Source organism: Neolamprologus brichardi, chromosome 20, assembly GCF_056152115.1.
Source record: "Neolamprologus brichardi isolate AB-2024 chromosome 20, ASM5615211v1, whole genome shotgun sequence".
NCBI lineage: Eukaryota > Metazoa > Chordata > Actinopteri > Cichliformes > Cichlidae > Neolamprologus > Neolamprologus brichardi.
In genome coordinates, this window is record NC_142123.1 from 6,635,437 (window position 1) to 6,660,978 (window position 25,542).

Here is a 25,542-nt window from a genome sequence, read left to right on the forward strand (position 1 = left end):
TCAAAGAACCATACCACATCCAAATCAGATCTTTAGGTGAGAACACAACTTTCAGGTTAAACCTTCAGGGGGCTGCGTTTCAAAGATGAGAACCAGAAATTCCAGAAGCTAAATTGCTTCAAAGCGCTGGTGAGGGCTGGCAGACAGCTCTCTAGAGTCCTAACCCAGTGCCATGCCAGTCTGGTGTGAAATGGACACTTGTGGGCTCGGCCTGTTCCGTCTGTCCACAGTTGTTATTGATAACATGCACGGGCTTCAGCACTCGGTGCTGCCCAACAAGCCTCTTGTAGCCTGCCAAGTTGTGTGTATGCTCTCAGTGCTAATATGTTTGCAGTGTGCATGAGTGCTTGTCGCAAGGGAAATGGGCGTCTACAGAAGCTTTAGCTCTGTGATGAGGTTTTTAATTTGCTGACCTTTTATTTCATTGTTCAGTTCAGTTCACCTTAAATATAACCCCCCCCCCCCCCTCAAAGAAAAAAACTTAGTGAAAAAAAAGTATGTTAATTAAAAATTTAGACACATTAATTGAAAAAAATATTTTTATGTCTACCCATTCCTTTATCTTAATTCAGTATTGTCCACATTCATAATATAGCTCAAACTAAAGTTATTATTATTATTATTATTATTATTATTATTATTATTATAGTTTTGTAGTTGTCATACTTTGGTATCATGCTTTCCAAAATATCCTCAGCTACAAATAGCTCCCACAAACAAATCAGGCTTTCAGATCTTTTAGCCTTTATATATATATATATATATATATTTGTATATATATATATATGTATATATATGGAGAGAGAGAGAGAGAGAGAGAGAGAGAGAGAGAGAGAGGACTACTGTAACTCCATGTTGGAGTTTATATCGGGCTTTCTTCGGCTACTCTGTGTCACTGAACTTGCAGAGAAGTGCGAGTCTCTTGGCTGAGTTGTAAAATATGACAGGCCACCGCCCTTCCTCCCGCCCCCCACGTCCCCATCGCTCCAAACTAAAAGATTAACATTATGATTCCCAGTGTCCCAGCAGACAGCTTGATTGATTACATCATATTAAGGTCATTTCTACATCGGGGTAATTTTCACTCGAGCCTCGAGGCAATATTTTAGTGTGCATTTGTTTGGCGAGGTTGTTGGCTCCTCGCTCCTCTGATCAGCGGGGAAATTGATGGCGACATTAACGAGCGATTAATTAAAAACAACAACATTAATGATGATCAGACGAAAGATTTTTTTTTCTTTTTGCATATATTCCTGACAGTTTTTTTTTATGTTTTATTCTTGTCTGCTTACATTTTTTGTGTTATTATTATTATTATTTTTCGTTAGCCGTGGTTTGATTTTGATTTTGGTTTGATTCTCTTTGAATTTAGCGACGTGATGACGTAGTATATATCGAGAAGTTGGGGCATAAAATATATCGTGTGCGTTTGCATTCGTCTAAAGAAAAATCTATATTTATATTTATTCTAATTTCTATATTATAGAAATATAGAAAGACCTTGTTACAGACAATATATTTTATTTAGAATATAAAATACAGAAGTGCATCTATTGAGGCTCAAATAAAAACGAAAATGGTTAGGTGCCTTTACTTGTTTGTGCTTTTTTTTTGTTTGGCGAAACCGGCCCTGATTCTGTTTTAAATGAACTGACAGCTGAATGCATTTGTTTGTTCCAGGAACCGCTTAACTGAGCGAGCCATTGCCATTGCCAAGAAAATCGAAGAACTACTTGATAAAGTTTATTAAATAATATTTTACGACTATTGCGGCAAAATATGTCGCAAAAATTGTGAATAATTTTGAATAATGTATTTTTCATAAGTTATTGTTGCGTACTGGCCAATATTTCCACACATTATATATATATATATATATATATATATATATATATATATATATATATATATATATATATATATATATATATATATATATAATTTATTATTATTATTTGTTTCTTTTTCCAGGTGTTAACAAAAAAAAAAGCGCTCCAGTTAAGGCCTCACGCAGAGTGTGTATCTGTACAGTCGCTGCCCTATAACCTCTCCATATTCGTGCTGTCGGTGGTGGTGGCGCAGCGCCCGTCAGTCTGTGACAGCATGTTAACAACGCCGCAAAGGGTCCCAGAGAAACGTCCTGGATTAGCGGTCAGATTTTCTATTTCCCACAGAAGCACGAGGTCCCGAACCCAATTAATGAATAATAATTACTTAGGCACCTTCCCCGTGAACGCTTCCAGGGACTTCATTAGAGGAAAGGAGGGAGCGGCCTGCTGTGGAGTGCCACTGCAGACTAAGACTTCACCGGGACTTTATAATTGATTGGCTGCTGTAATCTCGGTGAATGTGTCCTTATTGATCTGTGAAAAATTGTCTTGAGGTGTGTGGATCGTCATCATCTTCTCCCCACAGCACACCCGAAGCAGTGCGCGTGTTTTGTGTGTGAATGCGGAGGCTCCTCTAGTGCCCTGCCACAGCTAGTTACCGTGTTTACTCTCCCATTACATGAACTGTGGCAGAATTACAGTTAGCAAATTTACAATGCTCAGAGCGCTAACAAAAGGGCCCGCTGCGGCTTTTTGATGTCCCCCGACTCGCGTCACCCGTAGGCCGGACCGCGAGGTGCTCCATTTCACATATCTAATGTGCGCTGATGTTATCTCCGCGTAGCGTCTAATCCAGAGACCCCGAGTCTTTTCCACCGCGGATAAAGCTTGGGTTTCAGTGGCCTCTGTGTGTGTGTGTGTGTGTGTGTGTGTGTGTGTGTGTGTGTGTGTGTGTGTGTGTGTGTGTGTGTGTGTGTGTGAGAGAGAGAGAGGGGGGGAGAGTGGTAGGCGAGGGTGGGGGTACGGTCGCCGCAGTCCGACCACACCAGTCCACACTGTTGTACACCTCTGTAAGTCTACCCCCACCCCTCCGCCTCCACCTAAGCTCGCACAGCTATTAGGAGTGCGTGCACGCCTAAAGATTTATCGCGATAACAGAGTACTTAAAAAATCCAAGGTTTTGGATTAATCTTGGCCAATATCATTACATTATTGAATTAATAAATAGATATAATAATGACCCGTTAGCAGCGTCTTAGCCTACACGTTGGAATTGAGTGTTTTGCTTTTTTTAATAATCAAAATTTCCCAGGCCTGAAAATATATTTCGGCTAATCACCTATGAAGTCAGCGCTGTGAGGCCGAAAAAATAAAAAATAAAATACAATAATTTAGAGTTTTTGTAAGAAGGAGCGGGGAAGGCCGTCGCTTTGCTGAGAAATCTCACCGGCATGTCACCCCGCGTTATGTAAAGGCGTCATCGCTTAATCTAAATGAGCTCTCGGAATTTTAACAGAGTTTAAATGTGCCCTTTAACACTGGAGATATAATCAGCACACGCGTGAATAAAGAGGCCTCGGATGCATCTGTAGAGGGTTTATGATGCTGACGAGAAATGCTGGCTTGTAAGCGATACACAGAGGAGGATGTGCGTGGGCGAATTTAAAGATGTGTTTTTTTCTTTAGCAGGTAAAAGGCAAACATAATAAAAATGATCATACAAAATAAAACAAAAACTCGGATAATTATAGGCTTTGCATATATTATCGAACTGGATCTCACTGCTGTTTGTGCCTGTTTGTTTGTTGTCACTTTCCGCTGATTATGAATCCCATCTGCTTCTCTTTAGTCTAATTAGAGGGAATAAAACGGAGAGCGACCCGGCACGTGCAGATGACTGAACGCGAGTGCAGCAGCACACCTCTCTTCCGGGGACGGAGCCAGCAGTGCTGCCTTCGTGCGCTCTTTCCAGTGGCAAGACAAAAGAGAGGGAGAGAGGGAGAGAGAGAGAGAGGTAGCGGTGGTGGGGGGGGACGAAGAAAAAAAAAATGCACGTCACATTTCTGGAAAGCAAATGCTACGAAACGCGAAGTTTCTCCGAGCAGCCGTTCTGTTTCCCCAAAGCATTTAAAGCTTTAAATGGCGCAGAAAAGTATTCCCCAACGGCCCAGTGTCGGAGAGCAACACTTTTCTTTGCAAGCATAATCACAGTTAATTGCTCTTTAAAAAAGGGAAAAAAAGGTGTTGCACCACGTGAAAGCATTTGTCCAACCCGATGTGCTGGAAATATTGAGAGGTCTGAACTTTTTCGGGAGACTGGTGGAAATTATTCCGACAAAGTGGAGAAAGTTCTGCTGAATGTCCCTTTTTTGTAGTTTTCCTCTGACTGAAATTGGATGAAGGAGGAGGTATCGACAAAGCCGGTCGATTAAAACGATGGATTATCGATGGCTTGTCGTCACGCTTCCACGGTTCTGTTGGATACCAAAAGGAATAAACAAAACCTTTGTACACGATTGTTATTCACATAATTTATTATGTGCTTATCGACCCGTTTCTTCTATCTGTCGGTCCCTGTTTTGCGTCGCGTGCAAGGCCGTGAGCTTCTCTCTCTCTCTCTCTCGCTTTTAAATAAACCCCTCGTGTTTTACCTGAAGATTTTTTTCATAGTATCCTAAAGAAAATATATTAACAGGTTACAGGTAACCAGGTGGCCCTCACACGCCGTACTTCTCATTCTTCATTTCTGCATTCTGTCAAGCCAACAACGCAAACCTCCTCGCCTCATGATGCGAGACAAACTCCCTAATATGCACTTAATGTAAGCTAATTACTGCTGATTGTTATTGATTAATGATCACGTCATTCGTTTCACTTCAACCCGTGGGAAAACATCCCACGGCAATTTCTCTCCCAGTATAGACTGTTTGGGGACATGAGCTCGATGCCTTTATTTAGATTACCGCGCACTGTAAGAAGTCAGGATGCAAGGAGACCAAAGAACTGTCACACATCGCCGAATTATTCGCAGTGCTTGTATAGCAGTGTAATCAAGAAATAATAATAATAATAATAATAATAATATTATTGTTAATAATAATAATAATAATAATAATAATAATAATAATAATAATAGTAGTAGTAGTAATAATAATAATGCGTATGGATTTGTAAGTAGCATAGCCCATAAAAAATTTATCCAGGAATAGATCCCTGCCGCTCTCCCAGCAGACTGCAGTTGCTCCATCGTCACCGATCTTTAATAGGCTCCAACATAGAGCCGCCTTTATTCAGCTAAACTAGACGGAAACCATTCCCATATGACATGTAGGCTAAAGGCCCATGCAGGCACCACATGAATATATCGAGCGGCCTGGCAGCCAAACCGGATCTTGTTGCTTTAAAAAGTCAGAAGATTATTTAAAAAAAAAAAAAGTTAAATCGGAATAGACGTTTACAGCATTTTACTGCGTCTTTCGTTTTTTTTTCATGAAATGTTTGGACATCAGCAAAAATATTTTGTGCATATGATTCAATGTAATAATAATAATAATAATAATAATGATAATAATAATAATAACAACAATAATAATAATACAAATGTTAAAAACTGTTGTAATAAAACTACACCGTCTAACAAAATGTCTCGTGTAAATTCAGTTTGTTTTCTGAATTGTACATTAACAAGTTAAGAAAATGTTGTGCTGAATGGTTATGTAGCTGTGTTTGAGCAGATTCTTTTGTCGAGAACAGAGATCTAAATGTTACCTTTGAGTCCTTACATCGAACTCCTGTATGCACGTAACGCAAAGACGGTCTTCCTCTGTCTGGAGCAAACAAACAAACAGGTGCAAGGCAAAAGTCACAGCTGCAAAAAGAAAGCCTGCAATCTGGCTACCTGCGTTCAGGTGATCTGCCAAAGCAGTGTGCGCACGGTTGCTGCTAACTGTGGACAGAGAAAGTTATCCAAGAAATAAGCAACACGGCTGTTACAAATGTGAACACAGAAGGAAACAAAAGAAAGAAAGAAAAAAGAAAAAAAAGAAAGAAAGCATGGACGTCTCTCCGGTAGGACTCTGCTGGTGGAGGCGCCGTGCATGCGTCAAACAGCTGCTGGCCGCTGCTTGTCCTGAGGGCAACATGGTTTTTACACACACACACACACACACACACACACACACACACACACACACACACACACACACACACACACACACACACACACACACACACACACACACACACAATCATAGCTTGTAAGCTTGTAAAGTTGCAACCACAATCGAGCTCGAGCCTTGGACCTGTTTACGTGTGCGTGTGAATTAATGAAGTTAAAAATAACCTCTGCAGCTCCAGCAACACATACTGAGGTATCAGTAGCGGCAACAGCCTAAACACAAAGTTTCTGTAAGTCTTTAAATTAAGAAAGGAAAGTATTTTTATAGCACAATTTCTTTTTTTAAATAAACAGGAACAAAAACAACAAAATAATATATTATGTTAATTATAAATACTGTAATAATGATATAATTATATTTAAAAATGTAATTCCAGTATTACAATACGACCTTGACCTCACCACCATACCTCACTGCGCTCACCGCTGTGCTGAAGAAAACCAAGCAGTCGCTGTTAAAGGGGGTAAAAATCCAAGAGGGTGCTGGCAGGAGCTGAATGGGGCGGGTGGAGGGGTGAGAAGGGGGGGGGGGGTGTAAGGGGATGGTAAGGGGGAGGGAGGGTGGGAAGGTGAGATGGTGAAGAGAGAGCAGGAGGAGGAGGAGGAAGAGGAGGAGGGGAAGAGATAAGTGATCTAAAGGGGAGACGATAGGACAAAAAAAAAAGTGATGATGATGAATACATTGGAAAGTTTTTTGGCCCCGGCGAGGGTGTCAGATTGAATGGCCTGTGCGCATGTGCGAAGGTATCACAACTGACAATGCTGGTGAGATGAAGATAGTGTTGTTGCTGCTTCTGGGCTCACGGAGGACGACGAGAGGAATCTACAAGCCGACAAGATGAGATCCAAGGCGAGGGCGAGAAAACTGGCCAAAAGTAGGTCTTATTTTTTCCCCCATTCTTATCGCGTTAACCCACCGGCTCCAAACTCCCGGCTCCGTAGATGTCCACTGTGTCCTTGTCATTTGCCATATCCTTAAGAGAGGATATGACTACTCTTTGTTCAAAAATAACTTTTCCGCTGTAAATATGTCCCGTTTCGGCCGCTCAGTCTCGTTTCCCTGCGTGTTGCGGTCTTGGCTTCGCTGGTTCCAGTGTCAACAAAAAAGAAAAAGAAAAGTTTTCATGTGTGATGAGAAACGCCGCTGGTGCTTTAGCTGATTACACTCCGATAAAAAGGCATAGATAAACACTGTCTCCCATAATTGAGCCTCATCTCGTATTTTTGCTCTTTATCGGTTGTCGGGGGCTTCCGCGAAGGCGCAGATTCCTCTCCTGAAGCTACCGAGAAAGTTGTCGAAATGGATAGTAACTTTTTTTTCATAGAGCCGTTTCAAGTCTTGTGAAATAATATTCCCTGCTTTTAAAATAGTGGGCGCTGTGGCACTGCTCTGCTGCACGCTGCAGAGCTCACGGCGAGCCTGGGCGCACTCTTTCATTTGCCTGCAAACTGAGACGCAGAGATGCGATTTTAGAAAGGAAAGAGCAATATTTTAATGAGGACTTTTCTTCTTCTTCTTTAATTCGATCCTGCTCAAATCTCAGCAGATATTGCTCTCCCGCTAATTTGTTTCGTCTCAAAACCCAAGGCCACTGGACTGCAGCAGCAGGCGGTTTCCTCCTCGAGGGAATGCCAATCAATAATGTGTCTTGAGAGCGCCCATACGACGACTTTTGTGGGCTGCTGGACGCGTCACACGGAAAATTCATGTATTCGGTTCTTTTTTTTAGTGTGAGTGTGAACATGAGCACTTTGTTGTTGGAAATGGACCATGTTTATCGTTTGACATTTGTTTGTTGTTGGTGGGTTGATTTATGAATTACATTTACTTAAACCGCCGATTTTATTCTTGCATGAATGCACTTTGGCTTCCACAGCCCTGCGTGGATCACTCGGCTTTATTTATCCACAATTCATTTGAAAGACAAATGCTTCACAACATCGCGATTTCTATTGCAGGCCTGTTGTCATTTTATTTTGTTTCTGCCTTGGTGTTTGTTTTCTTCCAAACCATAGTGACTTGAGCTGTGGTTTTGTGAAAGCTTGCATTCTAGCTTGTATGTTGTTTTATTATAATGTAGGGGAAATATTTTATTTTAGGAATATGCTGTCGTATGTTGGACGTGCTTTATTTGCGTGTTTCCAGGCCCTTTCAGAAAACTTTGTAACTTTGCCTCCCTCCCTTTTAATTCAGCGTGAACCTCGACCTCGCATTAGACGCAATTAAGGCTATTCAACAAAGTCATTTCAGACCAAATACTCCGTGCCAAGCATTTGAAACAGACACGAAATGTGTATGTATGTATTGATTTATTTATTAAATAAAGAGCTTTACTTACGACACGTCCCAAATAAATCTGTTCTATTTTAGCGCTGTTTAATTCCTTTTCAGGGAGGGGGTTTCAGCGCTCTTTCTTTCAAAGGAAAAACAACGAGAATAAAAACACTAACATTCCCCCCCCCATCTCCACTTTTCAGTCGTGTTCTTGTTGTTATCGTGTCACTTTCACACGTTTGCCATACACGAGAGGATAAAGTTCCCGTACAGTTTACAACAAAGCAAGAAATACACATACATAATGTTTTTAAAAACATTTTTCAAAGAAAATGGGTTAAAGGAAAAAACGTAAACTAGTCTGCTTTGTGAAAATACTTAAACGTGTGGAGGACCCAGCCTATTGCCAGTAATTGCACTTGGTCTTGATCTCTAAACAGCCTTGATAGTCTGTTGATCCGGGTGCTAATGAACACAAATACCTGGCTTTGTAGCACTCAGATCGGAGCACTGGGAGCCTCTGCAGCTCACAGGCCTCCAATCTGTTGTGTCGCAGCGGTAGGAAAAACAGAGCAGACAGAAGGCATGAAAAATATCATGTTCTTCCTTAACATTCAAATCGTGCAGGCCCACTACTTTTGAATGCGACGCAGGGGGAGTGCGTTCCCCCCTTTTTTGATGCTCGGGTAAAACATTCTCTTTTGTAGCTGAGTACAGTAGGCTGTAGGCCCACGGCTATTATGCAGCAGCTGCTTTATCGTTTTATTATTGTTATTAATATTTTTTTTATATTATTATGTCATTGTTCTCGCGGACACCGGCTGCACATTAAAGGCCACGATATTAGAAACTTTTCACCGAACACGACTATGTGAGCGCTTTAATGCAAAGTGGCATTGATCTCTAACTATGCACTAACTAGCTATGCATTAGTTCTGGTGTGTTGACATAATACTTTTGCGTCAACATTAAAGTGTTAATGAGTGTTTTTTAGTTTTAGTTTTTTTTAAGGAAAAATGGTTTTACTTTCTGTTCCTCTGATTTTTTGATTTTTTGATTATTTTGCTGAAAAGGTGCAACTTTTAATTTGAGATCAACGTCTATTGTATTTATTAATTTTTTATTAAAAATATCAAACAGTCTATTCTACGCTTTGTTTTTCATTTAATTTAATTGAACTTTTTTCTTAACCAGTGAATGACTCCATGGAGACACTCGAGCCTTAACGCCACATCTCATTTTATCGAACGGAACGGATTTGATATGCGACTTGGCCTCTTGCTATCTTAAAAAACTAAAAAAAAAATCAATACAGCCAATCTAGCTGAGAATAAAGACGCAAAGTGACAATATAATTACTTTTGGCGTTACTCACGATGAAGTTATGCGTGAGTATGTGTGTGTTTGTGTGTGTCCGTGCGCGCTACAGAAGGCTGATTGTGTTTGAAATGTTTAACACCTTGCGGCGGTTTTATTGTGGTATTCTTAGGGGTCCACATGTAGCGTTAAATTGTGTGTGTGGGTTTTTTTTTGGATCAATTAAGACTTCCGGTTGAGTGGGCGTACATTTATTTTCAGGTATGTTTTTTTCAGTACACAGGTGAGAGCAATACATAGGCACGCACGCGCTGTTCTCTTCCTCTCCTGCGCTAAAAAAGGTAATTAAAAAAGAACCGTGTGCTTTCTCACATATGGTGAAATGAAAGTCAGTGAATTCACGCAGATTATCGATTTTCAACACCGATTTTAATCTTCTGCATAATCAGAAAATAATTCTTTTTTTTTGTACAGTCTTGCTTTTGTGATTTTGTGTTTGGAAAGATGCGCACAATTTCAGACAGCTTTCCTTTCTCACGGCCTGTCTTTGTCTCTTTCTATGATGAATCGCAAGATATCCTATTGATCTTCGTGTTAAAGGCCTCTTATTAGATGGACTCCCAGTCATGAACTTGGCCTGGCTCAACAGCTTCTGATGTTTTGACAGAAGTAATAAAACCCAACCCATAACACTTTAAAACCAACAATGGTAGCTATGTTGAACTTCTGGCTAAACGTTCAGGGACCCAGTATGTTACTGCTATGCAGCGGTAATATGTGTCAGATAGCACTCCTTCATGTTCACAGATTAGAGCCTGGACATAAAAAAAAAATGATAGGATCATCAAATGCAGAGGAAATCCACAGTAGCAAGACTTTTCTTTCTTTCTTTTCTTTTCTTTTTTTTTTTTTGTTGGGGGGGGGGGGGGGGGGGGGCAGTTACTTTTATGAAACTGTAAATCTCAGCTTTAGTTGCTTTTATTTTGAAGTGCACCAGTCAGGTTAGGGGGTTAGGGTTAGTGCAGGCAACATGCACCCAAACAAATATTGTTAATGACTCTTATTTTGGTGGTTTGAGAAGAATTACAGATTTTTATCTGTTCCTTTATGAATTCTGACAATTTCCTTTCAGTGCATTTACGGTACCCACAGAGACATTTGTTTATGCTGAATGTCAGTAACGCTGGATAAATTGTGAAATAAAAATACCTGTGAGATCTTTGCTTTATTGCTGCAGACCTTGCATAACTAAAACGGGGAGGGAAACTTGAGATTCTTGTGGTTCCATAGAGCCCATTTGCATTCATGTGTGATGATGTGAATGATCTTTGCAGCACTGTTTCAGGCATCACCGTTTGGCTGTCGTCGAAATGTGCAGACTTTGCTACTTCTGCATACTACAGGCTCTTTTTTTTTCTTTTACAGACATATTGTTCACCACCTTGTTATGAGAATGACATGCTTTGCAGTGATTTCTAAAGTGAAGTTTTCAATATAGTTTTCAATTTATTTTATTTTATATGGTTTCGGGGATTTTGATCTGAGCATTTGGACTGATTTTAGGACCATTTGTGTCAATTTCTGAATGATTGAAAAATTGTGTAGCCTGACTAATTGCATCAGTCCACACTTGGCAAGGCCACGTTTCCTACATAAGTACTTGATTATAGAAGTTTTGGATTTGGATGTCATTTCCTCATTTTGAGTGTGTACATGTGCAGATTGCAGATTTGTGCATGTCGTGAGGAGGGAGGTTCTGACTGGTTTTCCATGTTTATTTCCTTTTATGATCATTTTTGTCCATATGCATTTAGTGAAATGCTTTTGTATTGACATGTAACTGTGCAACCAGAAAACATTGTATGGTGTTCTTTGAAAGGAGTAGCTTTACAACTGACAGTTAAAAAGCCAACAAAGATTTATCTGTGACTCATCTGTGATTTTTGCATGTTTGTAACATATTAATTTTTTGCATTGGAAGTTGCTCTAGTTGAAGTTAGGACAAGGTCATGGTTATGGTCCATTCAGTGTCTAGTCTTGAGTCTTATGGAGTAACATATGGTCACCATTTGATTCCTATGGTGCAAATAGTTTTTATGTAACCGTTCCCGCAAGTCTGCATTGAGCTTAGAAAGAAAACTTATATGATCTCCCGCACCTGTGCCAGGAATACGCACAGGTGATAAGTAAACAAATGATTAACTGATGATTTAAGCTATGATTTACTGCAGCTGTAATGCTTTTAATAGAATAATGTATCAAACTTTAAATATATCAGTTATTATATACAGTATTTTATGGGTTTTTTTTTTCCTCGGAGTGTTTTTGGTTCCTCCTTTTCCCTGCTGAACATAGAGTGAAACAGTGTCTCAGGAGAAATCCTTTTCTTGTTATTCAGTCAGTTAGTCTTATGAATTTGCTGCTGCTGTTTTGGCCAAGTGTTCATTGGAAAACAGAGACTCTAATCTGGTCAAGGGCAACTGCAATAAAATGTAAAAAAAAAAAAAAAGTAATAAAGTGGATAATAACACGTGAATCAAAGAAATTACATTACGCCTCCTTCTGTCTTTCAGCAATTATTAGGATGAAATTTCTTGTTCGCCCCTTTCGTCATTGTTTTTTTAATTTACTTCTATTCTAACATTTCAATGTCACATCCATCATTTGACCAAGTGATCCCCAGCACGTACTACAACACTCCCTATTGCATTACCTTTGAGCTATCTTGATATCACTTCAACTGAAAAGATTGTGTTGGCTTAATTTTATATATGACCAATAAATACCTTGTTATCTAGTGCATTATTTCAATCTGCACAAAAGAGACAGAAACAAAGACATTGATTTGGTTTGGGTTCTCAGAATGAGAATAAATGGGTTCTGCTTCATTTTAGCAGAATTATTTGTATAGTTTTAGGAGAATAATGAAGTCCCAGCGACTCCTCGCTGTTGACTGGGTTTCACTGAAGGCTTGCTTTGAAACATTTGACTTGCCTTTCATAGTTCCCTGCTTTCCAGTGACACATACACAAGCACGCACTGAAGCCATGCATACGGTATAATGCAGATGGATCCCGCCTGGTCACACTTACACACACACACACCTCAGTGGTGACAGATTTTTTGTGCATTGGTATGCTTTAACCCCAATCAATCACAAACTAGAAAGGTTGAGTGTAAATGTCATCCAAACAGCAGGAGCCGGCACTGTTGGCTGACTAAATGCGTGCAAGTGTGTGGGAATCAGTGTGTGCACCATTTTGTACAGTTATTGGAGGTCCTGTCACTGTTTGGAGCTTTGACCTTGGCCAAGTCTGGCACAGCGATGGGTGGGCACCTGGACACACGCAGGCACTCTCACACTGAGACCCACACACACGCACACTTATACACACTCACACAAATTTTAGCTCTGTGCATTTTTTTCCGCTTCGTTGCTGACTAAGCCAAATTTTGAGTTGGTATACAAATACCATTGTATTAAGCTCTTGCACATGGCTCCAAATCCCATTCATTTTATTGATACGGTTACCTCACCATATTCAGCTGGCAAAAATGTCTGTTTCTCCACTTGCGCTGTGACCTCATCTGCCATGTTTAGAAAAACAACAGTCTCCAAGTCGCTTTGTAGTGGGGAATCTGACATGACTGAGAGGGTTTCAGATATATTGCTGATGTTTTTCTTTTTCCTGTTCTTTTCAGCCCCCTGTTTTTTTGTCTCTTCTTATGCTTTTTGTTTTCAGCCTGCAGATGCGGGCAGGGATCTTGGTAAAAAAAAAAAACCTGAGTCATATGTGTTAGCGAAAATGAGGTTAAAAAATACAAAAGGCCTGAAGTAAAGAGCATTATATCTTGACCTGCGGTTGCTTATCAAATTATGTCCAGCCACTGGTGGATCATGTCTAGAGTTTTCCATTCCAGCTTTTCAGGACTAAAAATACATCACGACTGCTGGAATCATCCCATTGGAAATATCCCATCTTTACTTCAGAGGATTCTGATTAACGCTAAATGATTAGCTCTATGAGTGTCTTGTGTGATTGTGTACTACCCACTGCTAAACAGTATGTGTTGTTTGCAAAACAAGGGGGCAAATGTGTCGACTCCCTAATTAGTGCGCGCTAACAGCCCTCATGATTCCCCCTTGCACTGTGATATCCCAGGGATTGCTCAACATTGTGACTAGTCTTATCTGAGTCTAATCCTGATTTGTTTGGTATTAACCCTCGCACTTTCTCCCCCATTCCCACTCACTTCTGACCAATTCTACATTTCCTTTCCTTTTATCCATTCATGAACTGACCTTTATGTTGCTTTCACTTTTATTTACTCCATGCTCTCTGCAGAGCTGTTTCCAATGTGTGCTATATTATTTCAATATTGCCAGATCTTTAATTGTAATGAGACGACATATGATTGGCTTCTTTTTGTGATCCAAATTAAGGATTCCGCAGTTGTAATGGTAAATTTCCAAAAAAGAAACAGTCACTGAACCTTTTCTGTATATATAAATGCAGTGTACTAGAGCGTATTTTAAAGCAACATTTTGGTATATTGAGCGATCCATTTGCCATGTATAGATATAGAGTGTACCTATGCACTGCAAATGCATGAAAACTAATACTGCTACTAATATTCAGGATCTTGAAATGAGCTGTTGGTGTGACCTACCATCAGCCATCAGTACAATGTAATGACAGGGTGACGCAAAACAAGCATAAAAATGAGCATTAAAATGCATTTAGTGATCACAAAGAAATGTGACACTTCATTTTCCAGTTTTCTTCTTCTCTCTGTCTGAATTGTAGCTCATCCCTCCATACTCACACATACTCACACGTACTCACACAAACACATGCTGTCTATTTCAAGTCCCAGTCCAGCACAGCTGATGATGGCTCATCCTGTTCTGGTATGATAAGCAGACAAACTGCTCTGTCCCCTGGGCTGTTTGCCTGTCTTTGGAAACAAACAGTGATGTGTAGAGGCAGTGTGGCTCTAAACTCCCACTGCTTGCTTCCCCTTTCATAAGACCGCCAGTTCAAAGCCTTGGCTCCATCTCCACTTCTATCTCTCCTGCTCCCTCCCTCCCTCCCTCCTCCTCCTCGCTGTCTTTCTCACTGTGGTTCGTCATTACCACAAAGATGGGCAAGCAGTGTCTCATTAAAGGGGATTAGAGACATCTCCATGTCTCGCGGGGGCCGAGCGGGACATTTCTCCTCTCTGGTCAGCCCCCCCCCACCCTTTTTCTCTCAGAGATCAGGTTCTTTGATTTGGCCAGATAAAGACCTCTTTCATGTCGGTTGGGACGGTTAGCGATTACACTGTCAGGCCCATCGTTTTGGTGCGTTTGACAAATTTGTCATGCTGGGTGGGGTGGATGTGGATTGTATTATGAGAGGGGGGGTTTGTACATGGAGATTCACAGTAATTGAGCTGTCATTATCCAGTGACCCTGCCAGGCTCTGGCGCATAGGGCTCACCGATTCTCTATTTGTTTCATACTTTCCTAACTTTCTCTGTGAGTATGATGGATAGAACAAAGAGGAGGGAGAGGAGGAGAGAGTGGAAGCTGGGTAGCAGTTCCCAGATGAATACCTCTGCTTATTTGACCACCTCTCCTGAGCACTCCTGTCCATGAAAATTGGCTCCACTACATCGCTGCTGCAAGTTTCTTTTCTCACCCAGCTCCTCCCTGATGCAACACAATTAGGCCCATATCACCAGCTGCCATTTATTTTCATACAAAATGAAAACTGGTGGCATGTTGATTACTGAATTCCCCAGAGACAAAGGGCCACGATTGGTGTGGTTTAATTTCATTAAGTAGAGTGTGGTGCGCGGGATAAATATATTAGTGCAGTTCCCCCCCCTACCCCAATTTACTTCAGCCACTCTGTATGTTAAACAAATCCTTTGGTGTTACAGTTGTGAAATTGGAATAAATCGCACGGAATGGTTTGGTGAAAAGCAGGCATCTTTACACGAGGCACCTACGTTTGTTCTCGACTTCTCTGTGTTTTTTGATCCATTTTCTGTTTCTAGCGTGAGCTTTGAAACATGAAATGAAACCCCTCACGGTGGGCTTTCTGAGTGTGGTTGGTTGTGTGCTTTTCCCAAAAACACATATAACCATTGTATTTTGGTTATGGCTCGGTCTGCCCTGTGTATTTGAGATGTGGGCTAGAAAGATGCAGTGTGGTGTGAGTGAAAAAAAAACTTTTCCTGGTGGGATAGTGTGACTATATTAGCGCAGAGATTTTGATGAAGGAAATAAGAGCCGTCCTTGTTAACCTGGAGTCAGATTGGTTGTGAAGCGATGAGTAGGGTGGAATGTATGCGCTATCGTTCGCGAGTGAGCGCACACTTGTTTGTGTGTGCGCGTAGGTGTTGGAGGGGTCTTGACTAAAACATTTCAAGATGGCCCATTAGCTGGCGTAGGCCCGTCCCCTCCTGACACTAGGATTCCTCTGTGCTGACCCCTCTCCTCCACCTCTCAGCCCCTCTGTCCCAGAGGCCCCCAGCCTCATCCTGCCAAGTGTACGGTTCCAAAGTAACGATGAAGCTGCCTGCGTGTGAAAATATTGAATTGCAAAAACATCCCTGGGTGAGAGGGTGTGTGAATGGAGCTTTCAGCGCCGGGCCCGACCCGGGCTCTGCGCTACTGACTGACGGACAACAAATGGCATTTTGTGTCCAGAGAGAGCAAGGGAGCGAGAGAGAGGGGACAGAGAGGAAAGGGGAAAGAAAGGAGGAGAAGAGACACAGTAAAGGGAGGGGGGGTCTTGAGATTTTTCAGGCCTCTTCAGTCTGGGGCCCTACATGCAGGTCTGAAATGCCTTATCACATGACCTGTCTGACCCCTGGCCCCTATTCAGCTAAGGCTGTCAGGCTGCTCTCAAACAGGGAGCACAAAACCTCATAGCTTCAATGGCTACTATTCACCCCCTTGTGCAGCCCTTCTCCAAAGGTAATAGGTAAAAGTAATGTCAGTGACCTTCACTTTCCGTCGCTCTACAAGAGGGCAAAACTCTTAAGATTCCCAGATAATGTCAGAGGTAGGGTGGCCGTTTTGGCTCCTTATCCACTGCCTCTACTTAGCTGCCATGAGAAGAAGCGAGAGAGCAAGCCGACTTGCCTCTTTTGAGACGAAGTGTTGTTTTGGTTAAGGATACTAATTCACATCTTGAAAGTGATGTTAGCTGAGTTGGAATATAATAGCGTTTCCAAACAATGTGATGCCATTTTTGTTTTGTTTTTTGTTGCCATGCGCTGGGAATATACTTGTGCCTGTGTGTTATCTAAGCGTGTGTGGGACATTAGTGAATTTCTGATGTCTCAGAGGAGCGACTGGGTCACGGTATGACCGTAACCTCCTGTCTCGCTTTGCAACCCACACACTGGCATCTCTCCCTCTGTCTCTCTCCTGACCGGTCCTAAGATTCTTTCTTTTCTTCTCTTTTCCTATTTCTCCCCTCCTTCTTTGGAACACTGGAGTTTCTCTCTCTCTCCGGTCCCCTTTGAAAAGATGCGGCGTCTTTGTCCGGCCTGATAAAGGATGCCATAGTTCCCCTTTTCCCCTTCTTTGTGGCCCGGGGCTGGCGGCTCCTGTAGAAGTGCAAATGGTATCCTCTCGGAGGGGCTATCCCCGCGGGCCCTCAAGGGCCCTCTCTCTCCTCCAGGCTTGGCTAATTACCACCGTGCCCCCACCTCCCCCTCCTTAGCTCCCTGGTCCCTGGAACCATGGACGGCACATTCCCACAAACAGCACCTGGCCTTCTTTTCTCCTGGTCTGCTTTGATGGCTGACACCCCAGACTACCCCCCTCCCTCCTTCCTCATCCTCTTCTCCTCTCCGCCCCACTACCTCATCTATCTCTCTCTCCCTTCTTTTAACTTCTTCTTCTCTCACTTCTCTCTCTCTCTCTCTCTTTCTCTCTCTCTCAGTGACTCTCATTAATAGAGGTTTTAAATTGCTTTCTGACCTCGGCAAACTGCTCTTGTTGAAAAGGGAGATGTTGAAGAGGATGTCAGGAAGAAGTGAAATAGATGAGAAGGGGCAGGAGAAAGTTATCTATAGTCCATTATATGTTTTGTGAGATGGGTATGTGTACTATTATACACTAATATTATTATATTTAAACATACTCAAGAAAGACTGGTGGAAAACTAGTGGCTTACTTAGATCACAGGGAATCATGATCATGATTCGCTGTGATGAGAACTTGTACAGTCTTATAAAAACTGTACTAATAATGCTTTTATTGAAGTGAAGGGATTTTTTTGCTCAGAAGAAGAGGTTTAAGATTGATATTTCATTTGGAGGTTCACAGTTTATAAAACGTCATCAGAAGTGGATGCAGGTTAAGTGGATTTCAGTGCAACAGCAATGCACGCATGCACACTAACTCGCTCACAGCTGTCCGCACACACAAGCACCAATATCTAATTTAGTTGCATATTTGTGCCCCTATAGCCATAGGCCTAATCAATGACCAATCTCAATGGATTTGACCAATTCATAGCTGGCCTTTGTGCAGTCGAGTGATCCCAGCGAGAGCGTTTGGACAGCTTTCTGAGGAAAACAAATAGCTCTATTACAAGCATGCGTCTGTGTGATGCTCAGTGTCCCAAAGGCAAAGTGCTCGGCCTATATTAGCTGCATATTCTCCACGCTGGGAAAGGTTCACCTATAGACACAGTCCAGAGATAAGAGTGCTGTCATTTAGAGTTGAATAGCCTGATTCTGAACTGTTGAATATCACACAATCACATGTGACTTTACAGGAAGGAAATCAAAATATTTACGGCACTTTTTTTACTCTTTCCAGTAAAGAAACACACATGTGCTCACACACACACACGTACACACACTTAACCCTCCAGTCAACAAAGAAAACACACACACAGAAGCTAGGGGTGGTGCTGCGAGCTGCACACACCCAGACCAGTTACACTTGTGCGGCAGAATTTGGTTTTGGTTTGTAAAACTGGGCTTAGCTTGCAGACTTTAATGCTACATGGGTTTGCGTTTGATGTAAGGCCCCATGCTAGCTTAAGAAATACTTCAGATGGCTTCTGATGGTTGTAAACTGAGCTAAGATGGGAAAAAAATATTGCTCAATCATTTATTTGGTTCACATAAAAGTGAACCGAGATTGGAATTGAGAATTTCTGATTCCTTCTTTGTCACATGACAGCTATTATAGTTATAGAGTTTTACGACTCATGAGAGATTTAGTGCTACTTTCTTTTGCTGGCAATTACATCTGCTCTAAAACATCACCAGCTTTCTAGTCTGGCCCTTCTAAGCAACTTACTGTTGCTGCCCTTCCCTAAAGAGTTCACACATCATCACCTACAGGACTCAAGTGATGCCACGGACTGGGCTGCCTCTTCCGGGTCTGTCGTAACCAAATAAGCAGTCATTGGGACGTTGGGTGATGGATGGTGGATAATCCTTGCATTTAAAGGAAATTCCACAGTTGGATTCACTTTCAGTTTGTAATCTTTGATGCATGCCAGAACTTTTTTTGTTAATAGGGTGTGCATGTATTGTAACTGATGTAGAAGAGCATTAATCTTGGGACACAAAAGGTTTTATTAGGGCTTTGGTACTAGCGATACTCTGTGTTGACACTGATTGACAAAACGGTGGCCTCAAAATTTTAATCAGGCAGACTATCTTTAAAGTCTGAAATGACATAATTAGAATTTCTAAGTTTGGTTTAAGGAGAGGCTTCCCAAGCCTTATGTCTCCCTCAATTTCCACCTCTCTCCTCATCAAGTCTAGCCACATCCTCTTTTTCGAAAACAGAAAAGGAAAGAGGAAGATCCGGTTTCTGAATTGTGTTTTATGAGCGGTTGAAACGGCCACTTCTGCGGTTTTTGTCTGTCCGCGCTGACCGTTCGACTCAGAGTTCTTGAGGTTTCCAGACATGCCAATTAAGCAGTTTTAATTAGGAAGATGTTGTTCCAAACAAATGTTTGCACTCAAGGACCTGCATGTTGGTTAAGTTTGGGGGTGGATTCCACGGCTTGTTACTGTTATTTCTGTGCTGTTTCAATTGGCTTTGCAAATCAGTTTCTCTTCATTTTCCTGAATGCAGTAAAAGTTCACTTCGATGACCGCAGGCACACATGCGCATAACTGACAGAGGCATCTTGTTTTTCAACAGCACTGAAGAGCAGTAAGTGCTTAAGAATGGTTAAGCAATGACAAAGCAAACAAAAGAGGCAGGTGGGTGAGGCTTCTACTGGCCTCTTGCCAGCCTTAGCTTCATTTGAATATTTATATATTTTGTTTTTAAAGATGTAAAAAATTCAATTTATTTTTTAAAGACTGGGACACGAAGTTAAATCTCTATTATTTCACACATTTCTGCTAGATAACCCGTTTTTGTTAGTCATTAGAAAGAAAGGAAAATATGATCAATCAATGAGGTGAACACATTAATGGCGGCATTCAGATCCACATGTTTGCACCATTTTCTTTGATATAAGGTAACATTTTAAATTGACGTTAGGTGTCATGGTTTCCATCCCTTCTTTTAACAGCTTAGAATTCATTAGCTGGACAGTTTTTTCGGGGGCATGACCCACCTCACAGAAGGGATTTTTGGCATTGTTCTTGTTTTATTTGTTGTTGCTTTTAAAGAATTGTAGGTAACTTTGATGCCAAGTTCCTCCACAGCAAAAGGCAAGGACCCGACCCAGCACATCTGAGAGTACTTTGGTGAAATAACAGCAAATGTTTGTCTTGTATTGTATGGCACGCTGCTGGAGGAGCACTAAAGCCCCTTCTTCCAGCGCCTAAAGCACCTCTTAATAAAATAGTCAAGAATAACTCCTTCACCTTAATCTTCCCCTCAGATTACTGCACTCAGGGCGGGAAATTAGCAGCAGGCCCACACGCTTCCCTTTTCCTTTGACACTGTTACATCTTTATTTGCAAGTGCCTCACTCTCTTACTCCTGCTTTCTTTCCCTGTCCAATGTACCACTGCTTAGTTGTTTTTCTCACGTCTCTCCTTCTCTCTGCGAGGTAAGATAGGTGAACTCTCCATGGCAGCGAGAATGGCATTTTATTGGGTCAGAATTAGAAGCAACATGAGGCTAATAGGTGGCTACCTCTTCCACGGTCTGGTCCTCATCAGTGGAGAAAATGGGCCTAAACAACTAAACGTGGCTGCTGACAATTGATAGGAGCCCTTTTAAGTGGATCTACTTAGCTGAGGGGGCTTGGAGGATATGTGTGTGGCTAAATGCTCATGCATGTACAATATGTGGACATTTGCTATTTCATGTTAATTAGATGCTAGCAGTTGCAAACACACACCAGCACAACCCTTTGGGGAGCTGGGAGTTTGTGTGTGTGTATTTGTGCGTCCTTTGTGTCCGGGAGTGTAACCTACACCTTTAGAACCGCAGCGGCAGTAGCTTTGAGCGTAGTTTGTCCTGCCGTCTGATCTTTGTAACCAGAACTCTCCTTTACAGCTTCCTGTCCGCTTTGCCCACCTTTTTTTTGCCCGCCTGCCATCTGGGTCTACCCCGAGACACACGCGTGCACATGCACAGGACAGTGGTCGTCATCCTCTTAACCGTGTCTTTCACTTTCAGCCGAACCTTTGAAACCAATAGCACAACGACGAGATGCAATCAGTGGAATCCATCTATAATCTCCACTTTTTTCCCTCCTTGTTTTTTTTCCTTTTTGCTGAAACTTTTAGAAAATTTAAACAATTTGTTTTTCGTTTGTGAGATTTTGGTAATTTTTTAGCATTTAAAAAATGTTACAAAATATACAAAATACGTGATTCCAGGAGTTAATGTGGGGGTTTTAATTTACATAAAATTACAGGGAGCAGTTGCACAGTTTTTCTTCAGCTTTCCCATCTGTAATGTCGGAGGCAAAGGATTTTAATTTCAAAGTCTCTTTTAAATTGTTGAAATGCTTGCAGCTCATTTCCACAGCAGAGAGGCTCATTAAACTTTGAACATCCAAATTGCACCTTTTAAATTCTTAACTCTGACAAATTGAATTCTATTGTTTGAACTCTTTCTGGGTCAAAGTTTAGACTGCAACATATTTGAGTCTTTTTCTGTTTATTTTCAGAAGCACAGCACCCTGTATCAAAAACTACTGTCATCATTACTGGCTGAAAGTAAAGCAGCAGTGGTGTGACTTAAACTTTAATCCTCCATTAAACTAACATCAAAGCCTTCTAGTACTCCAGTGGGGTATCTAAATTACGTACCAGTGTAGATAACGTTTCTGAGCAGGGGGCACTGCGGGTTTTTAGTATCAGAGGTTCTGGTTGACACTTTGATCACTTCCTCCGCTCTTCATACCTTCATTGTGTTCAAGATCACATCACACACGGACACACACAACAGGTCTGAGAGGCAGTGTCAGGTGTAGCGGGGGAACAATGCAAGGATGCGTAGAGGGAAGCCAACATGGTATCTCTTCTCCTTTTTCAGTACCTACAATTACAAAATCCATGAGTCCTGTTTCTTAGCCCTCTGAAAACAAAACAACAACAACAACAACAATAACAACAACAAAAAAAATATGGGCTTGAGCAATTGAAATGTTTATTGCACATTAGTTTTTCCAAGTATTTTGACCAAATTAATAATTAAAGTATGTCTTTGGGCAAATACTTTTAATGTTAGTTATTTTTCTGCTCAGTTTGTGGGTATAGCTTAATTGATTAGTCTGAATTGCCCATAGGTGTGAATGTGAGTGCGAATGGTCGTCTGTCTCTGTGTGTTAGCCCTGCAATAGACTGGCGACCTGTCCAGGGTGTACCCCACCTCTCGCCCTATGACAGCTGGGATATGCTCCAGAAAAGGATATTTGCAGAAGTGAATGGATGGATGGATATTTGCTCATTTCAGAACACATATTTCATAGTTTATTTTACACATATTTAACATAAACAGCTACATTAATATATATATTAAAATAATAATAAAAAAAATACATATATATATATATATATATATATATATATATGTATATGTATATATATATATATATATATATATATATATATATACATATTCATGACCAGAAGAAATACCCAGAAAAAATGTCTATGCCTTTTTTTGTAATTAAAATATATTTTTGAAATTGTTGTAATTGTTCAGGCTTTATAAATATAGGGGTAAAATCCAAACTTATCATGCTTAGAATAGTTGTGATTTACCTACAGAGCCTACACACTACTTGTGTGTGTTTGAATGCTAAACTTCATTTATAAAAAGGATTTCATAAAGCGAAGGCTGCACAGCGGGTAGGAAATACCTGTGGAAATGAGTAAATATATATTGTTTCCATGGGTTGTTCATAAAACAACGAGGGTGGATGCAAGGTTTCAGCAAAAAAAAAAAAAAAAGTATTTATTTCCAGTGCCGCAGGTGCCCACTCACAGCTTATTGGTTTTTTTGGATGACTCCTTTACTTTAAGGAGAGCAATTTATGTCTCTCTCTAGTTTCTCTCCAGAGGCAAGGGCTGAAGTGGCTCGCTTATTTTAGCAGGGTCTCGTGGTCATGACTTGTGGTGACATATTAATTGAGCGGTTCCTCTAAAGAAAAGAAAGGCCAGTGTCTCGATTGGTCCAATGGTGTTTGTAGAGCTTTAAAAATTGGTTTTGTTTGGCTAGAAAGCTCTTCTGTGTTTATTTACACGTCAGAATGCTTCAAACGGCTGCTGGCTCACTCTCCTCTTTCTGTGTGTTTGTTTGTCCGCGTGTGCATGCCTGGTCAAATATATGCTGCATTTTCTCAGTTGCCTACATGCCAGCTGTATAGACCCTGTGTGAAAGGTAAAATTATCGAGCACGGAGAGAGCAAGAGACAGAAGAGAAGAGGCGATGGAGACAGTTCCCCTGGCTTACCTGGCTCTTGAGTTTCCTTGTAGCTAGTCGTCCTTACGGTCCTACTCATTTATTATTGACCACATTGATTCACACCATCCTCTAGATTGCAGTGCAGCTTCTACAGACAGTCTGGTCAGAGTCTGTTGCCAAAGAAAATAGCTTCCTGGATTATTTTGCACTCACAAATATCTCTGTAAAAGAACAGCAAGTAAATTCAGATTTAACAGTTACCTCTTAGTTTTTATAGCAAAGGCCATGTTCTGCAGGGAAAAATGAAAAACTGATACTTATCTGGCAACGTCTGACATTCTTTTTCTTTGTGCTCAGACTTCGTAACTTGCAAATGGAGGCTTTTTGCTGGACAGTTAGGAAGGGGGTGGGCGGCGGGGCAGTTGCACTGGCCAAGACAGCATGGACTCAGTGAGTCTCTTTAATGATCAAGTCCAATATTCCTTGAGTTCTACCTCTGACACTGCATGTGTGGCTTTGTAAGGAGAAAAGTACATTTTGCTTTCCCAGCTTCTCTCCAAGGAGTGATCTAATCAGATTGCTGTCATGTGTGTGTGTTCATTCTTATGAGCTCATCATTGTGGCAAAGGTGACCACTGCAGAGTATAAACTGTCATCAGGATAATTTACAGATTTGTAAGACGTTTCCTCTGTCAGAAATACATTTAGCACACTCACAGAGTCTCAAGCACATGTGCACGCACATGCACAAACACGATAAATGGCTAGTTTCTTTCCTGAAAGTGCTGAAAGGGAAAGGAGCTCAGCTGTTCACCCAAGCCAGTGAGTGACGGAGAGCGACTGATCCAGAGCCTCGATTTGAACACAGTTACCAAGACAACAATTGTTTTAGCTGGCATTTCTGCGGAGAGGAACATTGAAATAACAACATGAAACCACAACAGATTAGCCAGTTGGAAAGCTGAAAAAAATAACACATTTGTTCTGTATTTGTTCTGGAGAGCAAACCTGTTTCAGGAAAAACAAACAAACATAATCTTCCATAATTTTCCTTCTTTTAGTTTTGTTTTCCATCAACTGTGATTGGATTTTTTAAAGTGTAATTAGAGACTAAGTTTGTGCACCGTAGAATAAACATTTTGTAGAATGCACCGTAGGATAGGTTGTACGGGCGTTTGAGTTGACTTAAAAGCTCTTGCAGTCTTTCTGCCTAACTGGAGTATCAATAATGAGATTTATCTTTCTTCTCCCGCAGCCTTGATTCAATTATCTCCATCTCTCTTCTGCTTTCTCTTCCTCTGGCTCCCTCCCTTTTTGCCCCTTCACTGGGGATCCGTTTCCAATTGAAGGCCGGTCATGCTTTGTGTTTCTCTTTGTCATGACAGGGTTCCTTAACGAGTGGAGGCTCCCTTGCACTGTGGCTTAATCAGATCTGGAATAGAGCGAGGGAGGGAGGAAAAGATGAGGAGTATAGAGGTGGGGGTAACCAGGTAAACGTGGGGTCACAAATAGTTTACCTCCAGATCCTCATTGTCTCCATTTCCCCTTTTTAGGAAAATTAAATTTGTGTGGTCCCTCCTCCTCCTCCTCCTCCTTGTAATGTGTGTTTTGTGTCCAATCTGAGATCTTTGAAGTTTGAAGGGTCCCTTGCCCCGCCACATGCCGAACCCCAGGAAACCCCCCGACTGCAATACCCCATGCCCCTTATCTTCCCCCTCTGCACCTACTTCCAGACATACCTCATTACCTGAGGCCGTATTGAGTGGCGACTAATCAAATTGACTCTACTGGTTTTCTGCCATCACAGGAAGTGCTGGTCAGCGAGGGATCATTGGTTCAGTGCTAGGCTACAGAGAACATGTTATGAAGTGGAAGTAAATTAATTAAAGAGACCTTTAATTTGTTCTAATAGGTATATTCTCAGTCACCTCCTTTTCCCCTTTTTCTTTTGTACAAAAATAGTTGAAAAAAAAATGTTCACGACAGAAATTTTATATCGACAGAAAAGGGATCAGATTAGTTAGTAATGGAAACAGATTGTACTGTGTATGAGCAGTGAGCCTTGTTACTTGGAGCCTCTCTCGCTATT

At 41.3% G+C, this 25,542-nt stretch overlaps 1 protein-coding gene across 1 annotated transcript in view; it reads left to right on the forward strand.

Moving 5' to 3' along the window:
• Nucleotides 1-6,740: 6,740 nt before the first annotated feature.
• Nucleotides 6,741-25,542, forward strand: part of prdm16 (PR domain containing 16) — a 185,420-nt gene continuing 166,618 nt past the window's right edge. The window contains 2 exon segments of the mRNA XM_087834434.1: nucleotides 6,741-6,789; nucleotides 6,792-6,881. Of these exon segments, the coding sequence (XP_087690560.1) occupies nucleotides 6,741-6,789; nucleotides 6,792-6,881 (139 nt within the window).